General features: G+C 41.1%; 2 protein-coding genes across 6 annotated transcripts in view; one reads left to right on the top strand and one right to left on the bottom strand.

Annotated features, from left to right (window-relative positions):
- Positions 1–586: 586 nt before the first annotated feature.
- hacd1 (3-hydroxyacyl-CoA dehydratase 1) overlaps positions 587–21,790 on the bottom strand; it is a 21,666-nt gene continuing 462 nt past the window's right edge. The window contains exons 2-11 of one of the 5 annotated variants that reach the window (XM_084340138.1): positions 21,293–21,376; positions 19,757–19,924; positions 16,443–16,557; positions 14,936–15,062; positions 7,613–7,730; positions 6,968–6,986; positions 6,781–6,869; positions 6,409–6,530; positions 3,214–3,392; positions 587–1,843 (exon numbers count right to left, since the gene is read on the bottom strand). In XM_084340138.1, coding sequence (XP_084196264.1) covers positions 1,761–1,843; positions 3,214–3,392; positions 6,409–6,530; positions 6,781–6,869; positions 6,968–6,986; positions 7,613–7,730; positions 14,936–15,062; positions 16,443–16,461 — 756 coding nt within the window. In that variant the 5' untranslated portion in view covers positions 16,462–16,557; positions 19,757–19,924; positions 21,293–21,376 and the 3' untranslated portion in view covers positions 587–1,760. Of the gene's footprint in view, positions 1,844–3,213; positions 3,393–6,408; positions 6,531–6,780; positions 6,870–6,967; positions 6,987–7,612; positions 7,731–10,236; positions 10,466–14,935; positions 15,357–16,442; positions 16,558–19,756; positions 19,925–20,161; positions 20,254–21,292; positions 21,377–21,790 lie in introns of those variants that run through there. The other 4 variants (XM_084340137.1, XM_084340136.1, XM_084340139.1 and 1 more) reach the window with 4 other exon arrangements.
- LOC311249252 (macrophage mannose receptor 1-like) overlaps positions 10,521–21,790 on the top strand; it is a 21,478-nt gene continuing 10,208 nt past the window's right edge. Inside the window, 11 exon segments of the mRNA XM_084340144.1 lie at positions 10,521–12,562; positions 12,755–12,827; positions 13,488–13,611; positions 14,393–14,916; positions 18,131–18,133; positions 18,136–18,532; positions 19,500–19,673; positions 20,139–20,294; positions 20,374–20,487; positions 21,091–21,231; positions 21,315–21,497. Coding sequence (XP_084196270.1) covers positions 12,291–12,562; positions 12,755–12,827; positions 13,488–13,611; positions 14,393–14,916; positions 18,131–18,133; positions 18,136–18,532; positions 19,500–19,673; positions 20,139–20,294; positions 20,374–20,487; positions 21,091–21,231; positions 21,315–21,497 — 2,161 coding nt within the window. The 5' untranslated portion in view covers positions 10,521–12,290.

Here is a 21,790-nt window from a genome sequence, read left to right as displayed (position 1 = left end):
GTCTATATCTTTGCATCGCAATACATAGATGTCAGAGCTGTTATTCGTTCTTTGTTGATAATTTTATTAAATTTTTTTTATGTTTTCAACTACATAAATTATGTTTTAAATGAATCAACCCAAGTATCTAAAGTACAAATAAATGTTAATTATACATACATATACAAAGTATGAATAATCTGTATACAAAGCATCAATGAATTATTGGCCTGGCTGATTATTCAATATCTGATATTCACATTTTTTGACTATTGGGAAGTCGTTTTTTGTTTTGTTTTTTTAACCCAATTGCCGATAAATTAATTCATTTAAAATACAGTATTTTGGCTCTGATGCAGAATTTAATCTGTAAGGTAACTCATAAGTAAAGTTATGAAATGAATGTAGCAGAGTAAAAAGCACAACGTTTGCCTCCAAAATGTAGTGGAGTCGAAGTATAAAGTAGCAGAAAACAGAAATCTAAAAGTACAAGTACCTCAAAATTGTATTTAAGTACAGTACTTGAGTAAATGTACTTAGTTACATTCCATCACTGAGATTGTCTGCGTATGACTCAGTGTGAGGGTCATCACAAAACTCTCCACAGTATTGTAGTATTTAGTTTATTGACGTTGCACAAAAAGTTATTTTCACATTTCTATTTCTCTTTTTTGTCTTGAAAAATAACCAGTGATTTGACATCGACTTAAATTTTTTTCTTCTCCTCTCTAACCCAGATTATAAGCAAAAATGTTGATTTTCTTTCGCTAACCATGGGATATGCAGTTCAATGTCTAACACTTCCTCTCAATCATTTCACATTCTGGTTTCCTACTCTGGGTCAAATCCAATCACAGTCTCTTCTTCAGCTGCACAGAAGATTGAAATGATCGTACAGTAGCACCTTTAGCAGGAGGGAATCTAACTACCTCTCTATCAACACTGACATCAGATTCCTTATGTCAAAAAACAAACAACAGCGACTGAAGACTGTGAGTGCTCACAAAAAAAATCTGGATTGTAGTCTCTAGGAAAAGCTGCTACCTTCTGAAGACTCAAATTTGTTTAAGATGCACTCTCGTAGTAAACATCAAAGCAACATAAAAGAAAGCAGGAGCTGAGCCGAGCAGACAAAATGTTAAGTTTGAGCTGTGCGAACACATCATCTTTAAGAAATATGCTTATCATCAACCGCTCGTTTCACATTGCATCATTTACACATCAGGTAAAACAAACATACACAAAAGAAGCAGCATATTGTCTAAATGTAGATTTATTGTTGAGGTATGATAGAACTATGAATAATCTCTGTTGGAACCGTGTGTTGTTACAGCCACACTGTATAAAATCACTGGAAAAAAACAAAATGAAACCGCCAATTGTTGTGGGATGAAGTGGGGACAACTCGGGAGACACAACTTACATTCTTCCTCCCATGATTCATTTCACATTTCCCTGGAAGCCTCTGGGTTTTTCTTGTGTTGTGGCTCAGTGCAACAAGACGCAGTAAGGCTCTGTGCTGAGACACATCGTCAAGCTCCAGCAACACTGGGACTGTAAACATGTTTCCAATATTACCACTCAGAAAGAAACACTCAGAATCAGTACTGATTAATAACTCCTCTCTTCCCGGTCGTCATCTGTGCGGCTCTTCCGGTCCCGTGCGATGAAGAATGTAACGGCCGATGGTGCTACAGGTGAGGTGGAGATGAAGTGGAGGGGGTGAGGGTGATGAGGAGGCGGGGCTGGCTCAAATGAAGGCACGGAGGTGGTGGCCTCGTCTAGTCGTCCTTCTCCACTATGACCTCCCCGTGAAGCACTCTTCTCCTCTGCCGCAGCATGTGGAAGTAGAGCTGAGGAAACACTGAGGGAGAAAGACAAACAGGATCAGTCACATAAAACCTTTCTGATTACTGTTGGCAGTAATGGCAGGAAAAGTCAACAGGCTCCACACGACTGTCACAATGATAATCTCAAACATAACGAGGGTTAGTTAACGATTTATAGTGTTGAGACATTTTAAGACCTCAGAATAAAATATAACATAAACGTCATGTTTCTGGGACCTTTGTTGCATGTCATACTGCTCTCTACCTAAGATTCCTGTGTCTACACGAAGAAATAAAAGTAAAATGCACCAGAATAATCTTATAAAAACAAATAATTTAATATAATATAGTAGCATAAAGGGACCACAACTGGTATTTATTATATAACCCTGTTGTAGAACGATAAATAACCGTTGAACCTTCTTTGGGATACGACCCCACTGTCTTTCAAGACAAGAGAAGTTATCTCTATAGGGGAAAGGTTTTCTGGGGCGACCACACCAAGACTATGGTGAATAATAAATGGACTGCATTTATATATAACTTTTCTGGTCTTTTTGACCACTCAAGGCACTTTACAGCAAGTCGGCATTCACCCATTCACACACACATGCATACCTTGGTGACAGCATTTCAGTTCTCTGCAGTACGGCGTCCGTGAACAACATGTTCCCAGTACGTGTCCGAGTTTAGTCGTCCGCACAATGACGTCAGCGCACGGATGTCAGTATTCACTTATAGTCTATATCATATGGCAATTTCCAGCAGTGGCACTCTAGCACGGTGGTTGTAGCCAGGAACATTAATAGTAGCAGCCTCGCAAAATGTCCAAGAAAAGAAAAGTTGACGCAGAGGGAAGGCAGAGTACAAGTTGTACTTTGACAAACTTGTATGTGTTCTTTGTAACGAGGGCCAAAGGAATAACATTTACGGCGGCACTTCGATACTAAACACAGAGGCACGTATGATTCCTGTAGCCACCAAGCCAAGTAAGAAAGTGCCCAAGCTTTTCAGTCCAGTTACAGCAGAAGACGAAGCAGCAGCATACGCTGGCTTTTTGTGGCTGAAGAAATCGCTCAATCATCAGAGTCAGAGTTAATAATGTCAGCTTGACGAGAATCACTAGTGCAGACTGAGTCGGGGAGCGTATTAATTATGCAACATCTATCTTACATTTACCGCCGGCTCTCTGAGGGCAACCATAATTCTGATGTGATGAAAGTTAATCTGACACCCCTAAATCACTGAGTAATATTAAATGCTCACTTGTCATGTTAACAGTCACTATTTATGGACATAAGAGGCCATTAGCATCAAAGTCTGAACAATGATCTCGAGGAGAGACTTCATCCTCCTCTACATATTTTATCATGAAGTGCAGCGTAGGGCTAAAAACGCTCCTTACGTGGGATGTAGGACAGCATGACGATGATGAGGCAGTAGTAGTAGTCGAACGACACGTTATACAAGTTGGGAAGCCTCATGGAGTACATTCCAGTTCTGCGTACAAACGGCAGAGCAGCATAAATGGTCATCAGCTCTCCGATGACTCCCAGGGGGTACAAGATGATGAAGAGGTTGTATCTGTGAAGGGAAAGATGATTTTTAACATCCAGTAGGGCGTTACACACACGTCACACACCTGCGACAAACACTCCTGCAGTTACAGTTTGTGGTTGTTAAAACACACACATGCATACAGTCCAAACACTCAAATGCAACCTTGAACGATAAAAGCATGCTACTATTTCTCACTTAGCTTAAACTTCAAAAATGTTCACGAACATAGAGTTAGCATAAGCAAACGTTCATAGGGTATACAACAATGAAAGCCTCACAGACTTAACGTAAGGATAGGATCTTTTTTAACATCTGTAAACAAGTAATTAAAGCAAATTGGGCTTTTAATAGTACCACAAGTTTTACATTTTTCGCCCATTTACTAAAATCTGACATAGTAATTCATAAATACTACGAGCAATAATAGCTTTTCAGGTTAAAGAGTGCTTTTTTTCTGCCTGCCTGGTCGCTCCTCGGCTTATTATCTGCTTTACACAGGTAATCGAACACAATGAATCCAGTCCTCTTCATATTTGTGGTTGGAAAACTCTGATATGTGAGACTTTATCAGTTGGCTGCCAAACAGCAACTAATCGGTCAAGAAGCTACAAAATACATATCAGTCTTTTTTTCAACAGCTGTCTTTTCTTTGGTTTGAATTTCTGTCAACACTGATCAGGAATTCAACACAGGTCTGTAGCCAGCGTTCAATCATTGATGTTGGAGATTATCAGCACCAGATAACTGGAAAAATGAAAGTCATTTCAGCAATGGGGAGCCAAGAAAAAGAAGAGATTGAGATCATTTTTACTTTTCAAATGTCTCTGTACTTCTTCTTTAGGATTATTTTCTGTCATTTTTTTCATTTTTTTTAGACAGGAGAAGCCGACATGCAGCTCCTCCTGTCTCTCTGCCACAACTGCCTGTCGCTTCACATACATGTGAGGTGTCCCGCCTCCCTTTGTGACAACACATGGCCTCTCTGGTGTGATATACGTCATGACTCAGGGCTACAGAGGCTCCTGCATTGAGTCAAGACCGGACCAAAGGCTCGGGGGAGCGTCTCAGCGGATGTGAGAGAAATGTTGGGAGAACATTCCATGACCAAAACAGATGGTCTTAAAAACAGGAGCAGCTGAACATGAGCCCCTCTCCCGGGGGGCCTGGCGTCTCCTCCGTGCTTAAAGAAAGACGTGAAGCGTGGGGGGCAGGGAGGAGAGAGTGACATTCAGGGCACGAGAATCAAAACCAAGACAAAAGAGTGACTGGCACAAAACTGGATTCGTCCTGATGAGCACGTGACGCAGTGAAGCGGAAGACAAATGAATATTTTCCCGTTGAACTTCTGTCGGAGGTAACACGGAGACAAAACAATGTCTCGCCTTGTAAACGAGTTGATGTAATATGTAAACTTCAGTATTCTGAGAACTGTAAGATGCCAAGCCCGTGTGTTGGACAGCTATCAATGTGTACAGCTGACGTTCCTACGAACGACTCCAATTTCAGCTGAGCTACTGTAGCAGAGGGGCACGCAGGGCCAGCACGCCACGTCACAACTGCTCCTCATACAGTAGTAGGCAGGCTGCGTTATGTCACTCTACAGTCGATCGTCATCACGTCTCACTGATAATCAATGCAGCTGTTACGGTTTCATATTTCTTTGTGCTGACAATAAAGGATCATCATGATATGAGACTATATATCGTCTTACATTATTGATATTGGTCAATCCTGATATGAAAAGTGTCGTCTTTTCATGGTTTTAAAGGCTGAATTACAATAAAAGTATGTCATTTTCAGAACTTACGAGACTGTAGTCATTATATCCGCATTTATGATGATTATTTATCAAAAATTCATATTCATATTATATATATTTAAACATTTATTTATGCGTTCATAATTTGTAAAAGTACCGATAGTCATCCCTACAATATCAAAATATCAAGAAATGTGATTTTGTCGCCCAGACTGAGAGTTTATGAAGTGATTTTCAGGAGATATATATATTGTGTATCGCGATACAGTCTAAAAATAATAATTAAAATAAAATAATTTTTTAACCTAGTAACTCCCAGCCGAGCAAGTTACAATCTGCATCTGAGGAAGAACATACGCCATTATAAACTGTATTTTATTTCTAGGCACGTGCGTGATAATGGCAATATTCAGATATGTTGACGTAATGATGTCATGCCGTTATCAGAGACGAGACAAACCAAGAGACGGCGGTTGTACGACACGTATCCTGCCCCTTTCCCCCCAAAGTCCAATCGTGGGTTTTATCACAGCCAAACCAGGAAACATATCAGCCAATCGTAATTGCAGTGACGTAAGAAATCACGATAGTTTCCACCGATTTGGTGCTGGCTCTCTCCCTGTGCATTTAGACAGAGGCCTGGTCTTGTTAGCCTGATATAACTGCCCGGGGGGCGCTGCCAAGATGGCTGCCAAGTGGTGAGATTTGCCCAAAAGGACTTGCCGTTACACACAGCAAAAACAAGCATGGCTGAAAGCAACACTGCTACCAGCTCCACAGCGAAAGAAAGGAGGCAAATTCAGTAGTGTCGAAGTGGTTTGGTAACAAAAGATCAGATGTACAACAAATAATAGAAATATAGTCCAAAAAGTGCAAGAACACTGTAACAACAGAAGGGGGCAACACAAAAAAACTTATTTTAACTTTTCAATTTCTGATTAAATACGTGTAAAAACAGCCCTAAACGTCCGCCTCTCTTCTGCAACTTCTGTTCTTAATGATCATTATTGTCAGAGCACAATGTTAGCGGTTAGTTCGCCCACCACTGACACAGAGGTGCTAATCAATAAACACACACATGCTTCTCCTCTCTGTGTGAGCCAGGCGATACTTAATACACAAACGGCTGAACTACTTCCTGATGTAAAGCTGGTCTAGGCCTGGGGAGGGAAGCATGCTAGAGGTGAGATCGCCAGATCAGTGGTCACATGCTCAGACACTATTTCGACGCGGTAATGACAATTCAAGCTCATCCCAGGCCACGGCTAACGGCATCTCCACCTGGCCCATTTGATGAAGTACGGCAGGTGGTGGAGCAGGCTGAATGTGTAGTAGGAATATCTCGTAATCTCTGTCATCGTCCACACCACCAGGAATAGGATTACACTTTCTTCACTCTGGATCTTCATTTAGGTCAGAAACAAATGGCAGATATACAGAGGAAGGAGGAGATGTTTACATGAGGCAAACCTGACATGTACTTGTTTGGGAGCAGTTACGGCAGATATGAACAAACAAAACAATAAAGTAGAAACAGAGAAGAAGCCTCATTTGATTAAATTTGTCCAGGGAAGCAGTATGAGAATCCATCTTTGCTTATAGAGTATATGTTATTATTATTAGACAGTACAGCAGAGACTGTGTTGTGATCACCTGTCTGATGCTGTTGGTGATGAACCAAACCATGAAAATCCGTGAACACACTTGCACCCCGGTTACAATCACAGAAGTCCTCACAATACCTGCAGCAGAGCAGTGACAAAATAAGACAGCTGAGAGCTGCAGGTGACGGCACGTAAACACATTTATTCACAAACTATAAACAAAAATCATTACATACCGATGGCACAATGTCCCACCTGCAAGACAAGATACATAACAATCAAAATCAGAATGTACAGAAAGTACCCTGAACTTTCAGTCCCAGGGATTACTTTTAAAAGTAACTAAAGGGTTCGCCAAATCTTTGCGGGTCTTCAGCCCGCAGTGGAAATGCAGACAACAATGGGCTGAAGACCCACAAAGATGAGGCAAGTAAGTCATTTTTGCAGTTAGCAATCCCCTGCTGTCTCTCTACGTCACCACACTTATTTTAGGCATCTGTCTCCGCCTCTTTGTTTTGTGTTTTTCCATCACTTGGTATTTTTGGTAGTATAAGCAGTCACCAGGAGCGCTGGAGTTGGTAGCTTTCCCTGTGCTATTGCCAGCAAACAGGAGGATCCTTTCTCTGCGTGTTCATGAGCAGACAGGGATACAAGAACATTTCTTTTGTCTTTTACTGCACGAGCAGGAGAGGAGGAGAGACATGGGTTACTGACCAAACACTCTTTAACAGTGTTTACTGTTGGAATAAAGAGCTATTTCACACTGACAGCAGCTTTAATTTAGACCCTGGTTCCTCCAAAAGTTCAAATTTCCTCGAGTGGAAATGAGGCTTACTGTGTGGTGCAAGTGACAGCGAACAGCATTCAACTCAAGTTCTTACCTCAACTAATGCAAAGGTCTGGAAAAACTTGAGTGTCCTTGCTATACTTCTGTACAGACCCTTGTGTGTGCCTTTCTGGATGTAGAAGCGCATCATCGCCATGGCCAAAACCAGCCACCTGCAGGAGAGAGCACAGGACGTATTACATAACGGCACCGCTCAGTGTGAGCAATAAAATCTTCAGGACACATGCAGGATCGTTTCTTGTATCCCAGTATTGATACAAGAGAATTTGGACAGTCGGCATGTTATTCAGCTCTGCATGTACGTTTTTTTATAACACAGCAAACATGTATTTCAATTTCAAACGCTAAAACAATTGTATTTTCTCACAGCTCCATTTTTTTGTATATAGGAAGCATCAAGATAAGTTCACACACACATATGAACACTATTTCTTCTGTCAGGAGAAAAAAAAGAAGAGAAACCAGATATTTTGTGCAGCAGCCTGTTTTTCTTTTTTCACTAACTGGCGACATTATTTTGGCACGCACAGACTATGTGGCTGCTCCTGCTCTTCCACGTGGCGTAAATAAACAACATGTGCAAGTTATATGAGAATAAATATTTACTGGTGAAGACTGACTTGATGAAACATAATGAAATGGGATAATTATAGTGACAAATCATGGGTAAAGCTCAGGCAGAATGTTTAAATTCGAGTACTTTTATCAAAGCTGACATTTGAAGAGATGTGACATTGCACAGAAAATGTACATTTCTACAGTCGTAACTCGTGTTGCAGCCGTAAAGTCAACACATATGTCACGTTTATATCAAGTTTTATGTCTGTCAGGATGTAACATGTTGTGAAATTATACAGAAAGTGTTTGATAATGATAATATTAGTGTAATAGCTAGAGCTAACAGTTTAAATCTTGCTGTCATGTCTGCTTCACAGTGATACGTGCATTAAATTTTAATAACATTTTAACAGTCGGTACAGCCTGAGAGCATCCATTTCAAACAATTCCAAGTTTCAGCTGTTTAAAGTTAAAACTTTGTTTTATAATTAAATCGACTTTCTCTACAATTCTTCTTCATGACAAACATGTCATTAATAGATGAACACCTGAGGATCATAGTTTAGATAAACTATTTAATCTGCTATACTTTAACAATGAACAAAACTGACTGGACTGGACTGACAGAAGTCAACAATAGCCAATCTTAATGTAAAGCCAATCCAAAATCTGTATTTTCCTTCAGTTAGACAGAGTAAAGGTAGTTAAACTGTTGGAGGCTGAACGCTTGACATGCTTTCAAAATTATAAAACCAGGTGTAACATTGACATCGTCATGTCACCCATCTCCTGAAACTGAACTCCTGTATAACAGAATACAGCCATGAAAGATTATCTCACAGAACTGTTCACAGGATCAGTGATATTAACAATTTGGTGGCTTAAACAGCTGATGATGAATAAATGACCTTTATACTTTCTTTAAAACACAGCTGATGTTTATATAGTTCAAATAGTATAGTTCAAAACCCAAAGAAACTCAGTTAACTATCGTATAGAAAACATCTAAGAAGCTAAGAAAAAAGGGAAACACTGGACTTTTTACTCCACAATATTTATTTGATAACTTTGCTTATAAGTTACTGATTGAGATTAATAATACAAAATACAACCAAGTAATAAACTATGATGTATTATTATGGATAAACATGAGACTTTATTGATCTCTTTGTGAAGTTCACAAGCTACTCCGCCGTATATACAGTAAAAACATCAGCCCCACCTTTACCAGCTGCAACATTAAAGCGCTTAGTGTTGTTATTACATCAATAAATCTTTGAGATGCATTAGTGAAACGATCGGTTGTCAACTAATGACAAGAAAGCTTCTTAAATGTGAATATTTAAAGATATCTAGGACATGTGAGGAAGTCATCCTGCCAATAATTTTCAACTTTTTGTGACAAACAACTAATCGATTAATCAAGACAGGTTAATCAACAATGAAAATGATCATTATTTGCTTCCTTGAGTCAACTTTATTCTGCATTTTATGCTGAAACTGACCTCTGCATCATAAATACATTTACTTTTTATAGCCTGTTTATGTACATTTTCATGCCATTATGTTTGCGCACAATAAAAAAAAGACCAGTAAACAAAATGTTATGTTGATTATATACATTAAAAAACAAATAAAAATGTGCCCATTGAGCAGTTCAGTGTCCCGGACCTGCCTGAGCTCCAGTGTCAGGCAGTGCGCTCCGGCTATACTTATCACTGCAACTGTCGGCAGCAGTGCGGGCCTTGACGCTGACACCGTGCAGTCAGCCCTATTTGGACACGGCTGCAGCGCCAGCACCGTCACTTTCACCAAACAGCCATTCATTCATTTTCTCACACTCACACAAATACACCTCACATTTCCCTCTGTTTCTACAATAAAAAAAAAAACAACCTCTCACTCGAGTCCTTCCCAGCTCCGCTCAGGGCGCTAAATGTGTCGAGCTGAACAGGCACTTTGGACTTGGTCACAGACTCACACAGGACTATAAACAGCAACACACGCTTCAGGTTTTCAGGGAGCGGTTGGCGAACTTCTGCGCTTTTTTTCCCTTATTAATAGGCGACGAGGAGGGGGGAGCGTAATGGCGCAACGTACCCGGCGGTCATGGCGATGTTGTAGAAGGTGAGCCATGCGGTCGCGACGGCGCTTTTCGTCCTCTTCTTGTTGTTGTTTTCCTTCTCCTCAACCGTGCCGTCGTCCTCGCTGGACGCCATGGTACCGGGGGCAGGGTGGGGAAGTCAGGAGGGGGAGCTGACAGCTGGGGGGCTGGCAGGGAGGGGAGCAGCAGGGTCATCCATCCATCTATCCGCCCCCGGCGCCCCTCTCTCGCGGGACTAGTGCTGCAACAAGTGCGTGGCCTGCCGGTGGGCCACAGATGGGTTACATCATGTCTCTTTACCTTGTGATAGGAAACTTTTACTCCTACCAGTGTAACGTAACTAAATACATTTACTCAAGTACTGCACTTTTCAAATTTGAGGGACTTTACTTGAGTATTTCCATTTGCTGGTAGGCAACTTAACTCCAATACATTTCAAAGGGTCTCAAGTACATTAATTTTATATTTACTAATACTTACTACCCAGCTGTATGAAGTAGTAATGGGCACAAATACTTCAGAAAGTATCATGTTACGAATTACAAATATACTTTCTCATCAAATGTATCAAAATAAAATACAAAATACTAGTATGGGGTAATGCATTTCATTAAAATACACTAATTTGTCATAAAAAAAATACAAAATGACATTTAAAATGACTTGAATGAAGTCATTATTTTATGTTGTGTTTGTGTTTTGTGTAGTTTATCATTCAAGTAACTTGGTGTTTACTATATATGTTCTTCTAACACCTGATGTAGCCTTCTCTGATTTTTCATCAAATGTAGATCATGTCAGTGGTTCAAACATATCGTTAACGATTAACCGATAATTAATTGCTAAGGCAGCCGATTAGCAACTAAGAAAACTGCTGAAAAAAAATGTACATCCCTGGTATGAACAGATTTGACGATTAGTCCATCACCTGATTGGACTCAGCTGACTGACAGAAAATGTTGCTAATCATTGACACCAGTGACATTTCAAATATGATGATATGCTTCTTTTCCTTTGAGTTATATTGCTCACTTATGGATTTACACATTTGGGAACTACATTTATGAGAAATAATCCATTTGTGTGCACAGCAAAAGTAGATCTTTTACTTCAACTCGTGAAAAATGGGTGCAAAAAGTGTCACTTTGGACACTTTGGTCTGGGTAACTGTGATTAATTGATAATGGTGAAAATAATGAGCAGAATAATCCATAATGAAAATAATGATTTGTTGTCCATTACAAAACACTGTTGTTGAAATCTCAACTTGCAGTCTCAGTTCTTGACTCTAAACTTGTACAATGTTCATTGCTATGCACGAGGATACGTCAAAACCTACTTGGCAAGCTGACCCATCACACACTAAGTCGTAACCAATTTATGTGATATTGCTGATTAGGATATTTTAAAGTGTTTTTGGACCACAGATTGTGTCTAGTATTTGTTGCATCATTGTGCAGCCTCAGACATCTTGCAGTTATCACATTTTGCCACTAGATGGCGGTATATAAATATGAGAAGAGCCACAAGTGCCTTTCGGTTTTCAGTGGGATCGTGTGTCTTCAGTTCACAGCCACTTGGATGTTGCTTTTACTGTGGGTGTTAATCAGATCCACTTATGTTTGCTGGTTTTGGAGAATGTTGAGGTAGAAAACAGGGTATAACAGATACAAAGCTTGAGAAGACAGGATTTTAGCTTCAACAGCATTGATTGAAGCACTGTTTTCAAGACTAAATCATCCCACTGAGATGACTGCAGTTCACATATATTCTTCAGGGTGCACAGTTAGACACACTTTGTTTGTATCGTTTGTATAAAGAGAGTAAAGGGCCGGTCACATCACCGTCACACCAAGTTACACAATGCCTAGTGCAGTGTAAGCAGTTGGGCGAGCAGAGAGCCAGAGCTGTGCTGTGTGGAAAATGCTAGTGGAGGCAGACAATGCACTGGTCCGAGGCCTGACCAGCCCTCAGAGGGACAGGGGTCGCCTCACTGCGACAACAGCCCCCGTCTCCCTCCCTTCTTTTTCTTTTTTTGAGCTACCACAGCATGGGCTCGGGGAGGACGCTGAAGTTTGCCCTGTGCGAGGTGCTGCAGTTTGCAGGCCTGTGCGTGCCGCTTTTCATCGTCATGCAGAGGTTCGCCATCATCGTAGCAAAGGTCAAAGCCTCGGGGCAGCCCTCTGGCGACGGCAGCACGGCTTACTGGTTGATCGTGGCCTCTTCCATCGCCTATGTCACCTCTACCGCCCTGCTGGTCTGGGTGCCCCTGAAGTACATGGTCTTCATGAAGAAGAAGTTCCTCATTGGGAGGAAGAAGTGGTGAGTTTCTTCAGCTGGGAGCCCAGTGCAGCTCTGACCTCAGACCTGACCAGCTGGGTTGAGTATGAACAGGCCTGGAGCTGGTTTGGACTGCACTTGGCTTGTGAATACCATGAGTTAGCAAGTCCTGCAACTGCCTTTGTCTTCCTTCCTTACTTTTTTTGTCTTTCCCTTCCTTTGTGTTTGTATCAGGAGGCCTGTGGCCCTCGTATATGTGATCCTGTCCACACTACCCTGCTTTGCCTTTCTCATCGCCAGCTCTGAGGTACAACACGCTGTGGATTGTTTGCCATTTGTGTTATCACACCATTTTATCTGCACTCTGATCCCGAACTATGACCTTTGTTGTTGCCAGAGTCAGTCTGTAATTGTAGATACTTTGTAGTTATTTGTGTTTATCATCCAAAAAACTTAAACTACTTACTACAACAACACCAAAATGATATCTCTAAGTAGAATAAAGGTGATGATTTGTGAGGAATCTTTTAGTTCCCAGGGGAGGAATATCAAGCCGTATGGATAAGGAGCTACTGATAAGCAGCTTGGTTCCTCTTCCTGTCCGAGCTGCCCTTGTCAAATCATCTGTCCATGAGGCACATTTTCACTTCCTCGCTGGCTGCAGCCCAGGTCCTATTTGCTGTTTTGTGTGGCCCTTTCTAGAGCACCAGGCTGACCTTTTGGCCCTTGCTTATCTGGTGTCTTTTACATAAGAGCCATAAATTCTGCTAAGATGACCAGCTTGTCTGCTTTGTTCTGTGTCCTGTCAGCATGAAGTCCTGACTCAGGCAAATGTCAGAGCTGCAAGTGATTTGGCCCACAAACCCAGTGCTAGAGGAAATTTAGACATAAGTGCTTGGTGCAAAGGTGAACTGATGGGTTGTGTATCTTCTGGTCAAAACTAATGATCTTCTGGCTGTTTGTCCAGGTTCAGATAAATAACAACATGAAAAATGACACGTTCACGGAGCTCCCCGTATCACTAGTCCTCTTCTCTCTCATCTGTATTGACGTTGTGGAGAGGATACGCCACTGTAGACTGACCGGCCAGGGTGAGCGCAGCTCTCTGAACACATCACACAAAATCACTCACTATGGATCCTGAACTTTCCTCTGCCAACTTCTATAGTGATCCCAGCCCGGCTTTACATTGCAGGAGCTCGGAGGGAACAAACACAGCGAACAGTTCTTTATATCGTTTATCCAGAACAATTTAGAGAACCAGTATGTACATCTTCCTCTCTGCTCTGTGACTCCTGTTGAAAACTATTGGTGCAACTGAGGAAATGAGCAGGACATTTCTCAGCCACTTCTTGTAACATCATGGAGAATTGACAAAACTTAAGCGATGTTTTTTTTTCTAAAGTGAAGCAATGAGGTGGTTTAATGCTGTTTGTGTGGTAATCCTTGGAAAAACTCAATCTTTTTGAGAATATGTATAAAGTCAGCTTTCTCTAATGGTTGCATTTTTATGATCACAAGATCTTTACCAAGTCTTTTCTTGTAACTTTGGCCAAACATATTTAAAATAAAATCATGCAGAACGCTATAATTGTTGTCATTTTAGCTTAAAGGATTCCGTCATTATCTACTCACACTCACGCAGACGGAAAGTCAGGTGAAGTTTTGTAGTTCACAAAACATTTCTGGAGCTTCACAGCAAAACAGTGTTGCAGCATTCTGCTAAACAACTGAAGTAGATGGGGTTTTAAAAGGTGCAATATGTAAGATTTTTAGTTTAAAACATTCAAAAAGTAGAACAGAATGTGAAGAAATATATATGTAACGTTTGCTAAACAGGATTTATAACAATCTCTCCTTTTCTCTCCCCAGCCAATGAATTGGAAAGAGATGCTGAAATCCCCTCCACTGTCCTCACACATGTGGAACAGGTAACACCAGTAAGTCCCATCACTCCAGCTGTGCCGGGGCCAGCTGCGCCCGGGCAAGCAGCGCCAACTCCAACGCAACCAGGAGCAAACCAGCTCAATGACAGGAACCAGAACGGAGCAGGGGCTCGACCGGAGACCAACGGGACGGTCCCTGGGATACCGGCTAATCCTGGGAGACCGTTTAGTATCTCTGGATTAAGCTCACGATCAGCGAGCACCACAGCGTACCGCATACCTCCGTACGCCTACACAGGTCCGCTGAGGTTCCTGTGTGCCAGCGACGCCCGAGCGGATGTCTTTGTGGACAGCTTTATGTTCTGGATGGACACAGTGGAGATGGTGAGGGTGGCAGGACACCCCCTGGTGTACTACTCAGGCTGGGTGTTCCCCATCTATATCTTCAGCTACCTGTCTTGCCTGCGTGTGGTGGTCATGCCCCACAGCCCCCTGCTTTCCTCACTAGGAGTGGCCGTGCAGGACTTACCCTTCTTCTTCGTGCGCGTAGGCCTCATTGCCTTCTTCGGCTTTGTCACACCGCTCCTCTATCTGATGAAGAACCTGTTGGTCTGCCTGGCCTTCGTCTATTTCAACTTCATGACCAAGCTGAGGGTCTTCAACACAGAGAGGATGTTCTTTTGAGACCAACGCTTCAAGCAAAGACAGTGAAACATCACAACATCTTGTAGTAATAGACACAATCAGGAAGTGTAGGATGCTAGGATTCAGGATGTGGTTGCACCAGCTCTTCGCAAAGTTAGTTAGCATATACTGTAACTTAAGATTTTACAAAGTAGAGAATCACTAAATTAAAACAGGTTGGACAACACAATAGTTTTACATAAATATTTACACTCAGTGCAAAGAGTATGACTGTTATTTGGGTTAACAACTGAACTAGCTAACTGGCATAACTAACGTTAGCTTACTAACGCTAAGGCCGCAATATTTCACATGACACGTGGAAGGCTGTTTAAAAATCATGTCAACAGGGAAGATTTTAAATTGTTAGAGTTTAAAACTGGTTACTTACACTGAGAAACTTCAGAGGGTGTACACCTAACTGTTAGGCACTGTTAGCTAACTGAACTCGCTCACTGGCATAACTAACGTAAGCTTGCTAATGCTGCGGCCGCAACATTTAGGTTACCATGATCTGAAATGTCCTACTTATTCCAAACTGCATGAATAATACTATTTTACTTATTGTTTGGCGCCATAAAAAAAAATCATTTTTAGAAAGTTATACCACAGCTTGTGGTGCTTCCGTGACTTCCTGTTTTACAAAGTTTATTATTATTCACTGGTAAGCACCACAAATTTTCCTAGCTAACAATTTCTACCACAAACTAAGACATTTCTTGAGTTCTAATGGTCCAACACGGTTTAGTAAATCACTAACTAGCTAAAACATTCAAAGAACTCCAAGCATAAACTTAGTGAATAGGCTAAAGCTGGTACAACCAAACCAAAGTATGAATTTGCATATGTAACACAGAAGATTTATTTTTATTAAAATGCATTATGGTACTTTTCACAGGCCAAAAGGGAGCTCTTAGGCAATGTTTTCCCATGCAGGACATTATGTGTCAAATAACTGTTTGTGTTGTAAATTATATACCTTCATGTACAAATAAACTTTTTTACCCCTCAATACCCCTCCCCCTCACCAAGCATGGCACTTTGGGAATGTACCTGTAATGTCACTTGAGATTTTTTGGAAGACTTTTTTTTCTACCATCATAAAGTGCAGTGAATATGTAAAAGCATAAATCCATGTTGTTTATATTAGGCTTTTCTTTGCTAAGTTATATTGACAGAAGAGAAACAAAGTGTGAGTTTGTATCACTGATACATATATTTTGGTAAGATTAATAAAGAAAATCACTCAAATATATGTTTTAAGTTTCACCGGTGTGATTCATCGTGTATGCACAATGTACTCACATGAACTCAAAGTACATACGGTATATGTTTTTGACCTCTGTTCAAACCTTTTACACTGGAATTCATCCTCTTTCTTCCCAGTCGCTCCCCCAGAGAACAGGTTTCCTGTCATTATTCTGCAAAACACTCTCATCACGTCCCTTCCCGCAATCTGACATGGCACTGACAGAAAGAAGACACTGTGTCAATACACAAGTACAATCTGATGCAATTCAGCACTGCAAAAAAAAAAAAAAAAAAAAGACATACTGTTAGGGAGATTAACATGTTCAGAACAAGATAAAATGGCACAAACAAAACAATGCAATCAATTACAATCACAATATGAAAAAAAAAAAATTACATTACATTACATTTTACACTATTCTGTACATGCTATACCTCACCTACAGGTGACTTTAACATCATCAAAGTAATATTTTAACCTGATGTTGTTACTTTCACTTAAGTATGTTACTTTCACTTAAGTATGTTACTTTCACTTAAGTATTTTGAGTACTTTCTACAACACTGCTGTGACCAGAGTTATGTGCAGAATTTGAAAACTTCTGACTCCTAGTGGCAATATGAAGACTGACCAACTAACCAGTGCAACTGCAACCTCGTTACTTTCATTCCCAGAGACCTGATAAGTCTTCAAAGACTGCAGACAACATATTTCTAATGACACTATACTGCACAATTTGCAGTAATAGATACTCCATTTTGTGTTTTATTAAGCATCGTCCATACAATGATCCTTTATTTCACAGGTCAACTTGTCTTGTCACCTCGTTTGTCTGTCCAGCATTGCCGGGCATCCCTGCAGCATGAGACCAAAGTGGTCAGATCTGCACTCGCTTCCTCCAATAGGAAGCAGGATTTCCTCCTGTCCTCTCTTTCTACTGACTTGTATCATCACTGTACTCCTCACCCGAAGCCTCGCGGACCTCCTGGGGACTACTATCCCACGAAAAACCCTACATCAGCAAACCTCATTTAATCCTTATTTACTCTGGCACAGAAGCCTGCACATTCCTGATCATTCTCTTAAATCTTGTGACACCTGATACTACTCAAAGGAAGTGTTGCTGAGTGACATGTGTTCTCTGGGTTCATTAGCTAGGCACAGATTTAGCACCGAAGAGCTATTTATAAAAGATCAAAAATCTCACATGAACTTAATAGATTAAAGCCTGCTTGGATAAATTAATTCCAAAAATTCATCACCCATTTCTCTTTTACCTTTGATTTATTGAAAATAGATTTATTGTTCCACCCCGACACGATCAGGCTCCTTGAAGCTATCATCGGTGACTTTCAGTTTCTTGCTTTAAAGTGAGATGAGACGGCTCGCTCTCCACTTCCTGTCTTCCTTTCCTCTGCCCAAAAATCTGTGGAAGCTCATGGAAATTGCTGTCGTTTGAACAACCTTTGCTGCCCATGTGACAGGATATCCGTCAGTGTCATTAAGGGTTGAATGCAGCATGTCTCTGTGTCACTTTTGCTCCATGTCACACACCTTCACACACACCGGACCTCTTCTCTCATGACAGGAAAACTCTTCTACAACCTCGTCCACCGCTGAGTGCACACTACACACAAAGGATAATGATACCCTGTCTAAACTTTGCTGTGGTCCTCTGTCTCCTGCAAGTCCTCTGCATTACCGCTGACATAGGTAAGTTTTTCATCTTCTCAAAGTGATCAGTTTCATTTGAAATCGTCATGTTGAAGCTTTTCTGTTCTCCTCCAGACAGCGGCTCCTTCCTCATCTACAATGAGAACCACAACAAGTGCATGAAGGTGGAGTCTGCCACCTCCATTACGGTGGCCATTTGCGATCCTCACGCCAAAGAGCAGCAATTTCGTTGGGCCTCCGAATCGCGCATCCTCAGCCTCAAGCTGAAGCTCTGCCTGGCGGCTACAGAAATTAAAGACTGGGTGAAGGTGGTGCTCTTTGAATGTGATGAGAGCAGTATCCTCCAACACTGGCAGTGCAAGAATGAGACCCTGTTTGGCCTCAAAGACCAGGACCTGCACTTAAACTGGGGCAACCGCAATGAGAGGAACATAATGATCTACAAAGGCTCAGGGCTCTGGAGTCGCTGGAGGATATATGGCACCCAGGGTGACCTTTGTTCAAAGGGGTATCAAGGTAGGAACAATTTACTAAAAGGGCAGGTTGTGGTCCTTTAATCCTGTCTCCTGGAAATTACATTTCACACCTTGGTAATTTCCAGTAATTACATTTTGCTGAACACTCACTGAGAGACAATGTTTATTGGAGTGCACGGTCACTCCAGAGTCCAGCATTTGAATCCAGACCTGTCTGTTGTGAGGTTTAACAAAATTACTTTGGTTAAGATCAGGCTAAGAGTGTGATTTCAGTTAAATCTTACTGCTGACATTTTCTGTATTAACACAGAACATGATCTTTCCCTAACCTTAACCGAGTTACTAGTGCCTAGTCTGTTTTGATGGAAAACAAATGAAAAACATTGTCAAAGAACATTTTACTGATAGGCGCTAAGGTACGTTCCATCACTGTAAATGATGTACTTAATGAGCTTAGTTGCGTAAAATCCTGCATTCATACTCTCCTGAGTCTGGATCTAGTTTATTTAGCAGAAGATACAGTATGTTAAAATGAAGTAAAGTCATAAGAAGTGTAGTATTTACAGATCAAAAAGCCTTCAAGCACATTATAATGTCTTTAGACTCCTGAAAGTTTATTGTCCAGAATGCCTCAACCTGCAAAAACCTGCTCAGGGCAGCAACAGCTCCTAAGAAATCTGTAGGCTGACTGTTGGACTTGAACCCATCTGTGACTCAATCAAACTAGTCTTGTCTGTAAATTAGGGCAATCTAAGACCCACTTTGGAGAGTCTGTGTCAAGAGCAAGCTTCAAGTTTTTATTTTACGTTACACATATATTTGTGTACTTTTGTTTTTTGGCACTTTCTAATGGTATACAACTGTGTACACAATGCTAGCCCTCCTGGATGAACTGGAGCAGTGAGCAAGGCTTTGCTGCCCAACTTCTGTGGAGACTTTTACTTGGTTTTTTTTGTTCCTATACAAATTTTTGAGTACCTTTACATTCCTGTTCTGTGTCTCCTCAGAGATTTTCACAATAGGGGGCAATGGCTTCGGAGCCCCCTGTCAGTTCCCATTTAGGTTTGCAGAGAAGTGGTACGCTGAATGCACAAAGGAAGGTCGCTCGGACGGTTTGCTGTGGTGTGCAACCGAGCGTGATTACGATAACGACAAAAAGTGGGGCTTTTGTCCCAACAAAGGTGAGTGCGAGAGGCATATTTCAACCATTTCACATTGATATGAACTTATACAGAAATACAATAATCCGACTGTGGAGAATTACCTTTTTAAGTGCTGTCATTGAAGAGGTCAGCACTAACAGGTCTGGTTTCTGACCCTTCTCCTCTCCTGCAGCAGAACAGTACCACTTCCTCTCATGAGATGTCAACACAGCACTGTTCTTGTTTTCCTCTTCATACAGGCCTGTCTTTGCCCTGACACTGCTCTAAAACTGGGGCAGGAAAGGGACATAAAAAGAAAGCAGGCTCACTTTTACTCTTGTTTTTCATGTAACAAAACACCTGACGTTCTTAATATATGAATATACTTATACTTTTGTCTTTAAAATTAATTCGCCTCAACAGGTATTATACTACTTTTACTTCATAAAGTAAATTATACCCCTAAGTTTTATATTTTTAACTACTTTGTGTCTCATATTGCAGCAACCTCAGGCTGGGACACCGACCCGGTCACAGGGGTTGAGTATCAGAGGAACACACAGTCGGTGTTGACGTGGCATCAGGCCAGGAAGAGCTGCCAGCAGCAAGGAGGAGACCTCCTCAGCATTGTAGAGCTACACGAACAGTCATACATCTCAGGTACAAATTCAGACTTGTAGTAGTTATCCATGTAACAGTACTGAACACTGATAGCATTATAATTTATGTGCTGACACAGGGTTGACGAATGCTTTGGGAACGTCTCTGTGGATTGGACTCAACAGCTTGGATTTTGAGAAAGGATGGCAGTGGAGCAACGGCAACCCTTTCAGATATTTAAACTGGGCTCCAGGTTAGTGAATACATGAAATATACAATCTGCGTACAAAAGACATGACTTTAAACTTACAAATCATATTCAGTCTGATTTTGTGTGCAGGTAATGCTCTCCATTCCACATCATTGAAACAAAAATAAACATGTGGTTAATGTTGTGAAATGGATGCAGTTAAGTTAGGTTTAGGCAACAAAAATGCTTGGCTGGGTTCAGGAAAAGATCATGGCTTGGGTTAAAATAAGTATAATTGGTTCGGCTACATATGTAATGTGTAAGCTAAAGTATGAGTTCAACAAAAAATGAAATTTTTGCCATTATCTACTCACCTACAACCCTGAAGCCGATGTAAAGTCCAGTAAAGTTTTGTAGTCTGCAAAATGTTTCTGGAGCTTCACACCCAAACAACAGCACAACAAAACAACTTAAGTAGATTGGGACTTGATGGTATTGGTATTTGGACGCATCTGTTTCCAAAACCTTAATGAGTGGACTGAATCACGTGCACACAATTTGAAAGTCTGAAATCATGTTATTTGTACCCAAATTGAAGCAACTGGGCTCAGATGGATTATCAATGAATTTCCACATTAAAAACAATTAATATATTGTTTCCAAAAGGTCATCCCTCATCAGAACCTGGGCTTACCTGTGCAACCCTTAACGCTGGAAAAGCCTCGAAATGGGAGAGCAACACTTGCGACAAGAAACTTGGTTACATTTGTCGCAAAGGAAACTCTACCAGTCTGCCCACAATACCAAGTAAATACATCCCAAACAATCAGAATCTGGTTTATATGTCAGAGTGGGTCTTTATTCTCACCTTGTCCGGTCTCTATCCACAGGCAAAGACCAGCCCAGCTTCTGCCCCAGTCACTGGGTTCCATATGCTGGTAACTGTTACTACCTGGAGAGGAATAAAAAGATATGGAGGGACGCTTTGGCTGCGTGTCACAAAGAGGGTGGAGATCTGGCCAGCATACAAAACATAGAAGAGCAGAGCTTCATTATATCTCAGTCTGGATACTGTGAGTGTGCAATAAGTCTTTTTTTCCCCAGCAATTTTTTGGCTTTAACACAATTATCTATACTAAAAGTAATGATTTTGTCACTTTCATTTCCTGTAAAGGATCGAAACCAGTCTGGTACACATGCAGCCATGGCAAGCAGCTAATTAGCTTAGCTTAGCATAAAGACTGGAAACAGGGAAGCAGCTAGCCTGGCTCATCCAAAGTAACACATTCCAGCTACCAATGCCTCTAAAACTTACTTATTAACATGTTATATCTTTTTCGTTTAATCCACACATAAACCAAAGTTT

The sequence above is a fragment of the Pagrus pagrus genome (genome assembly GCF_965226575.1).
Source record: "Pagrus pagrus genome assembly, chromosome: 20".
Lineage (NCBI taxonomy): Eukaryota > Metazoa > Chordata > Actinopteri > Spariformes > Sparidae > Pagrus > Pagrus pagrus.
Note: the sequence above shows the minus strand (reverse complement) of the source record. Positions and strands in the feature narration are given on the sequence as shown.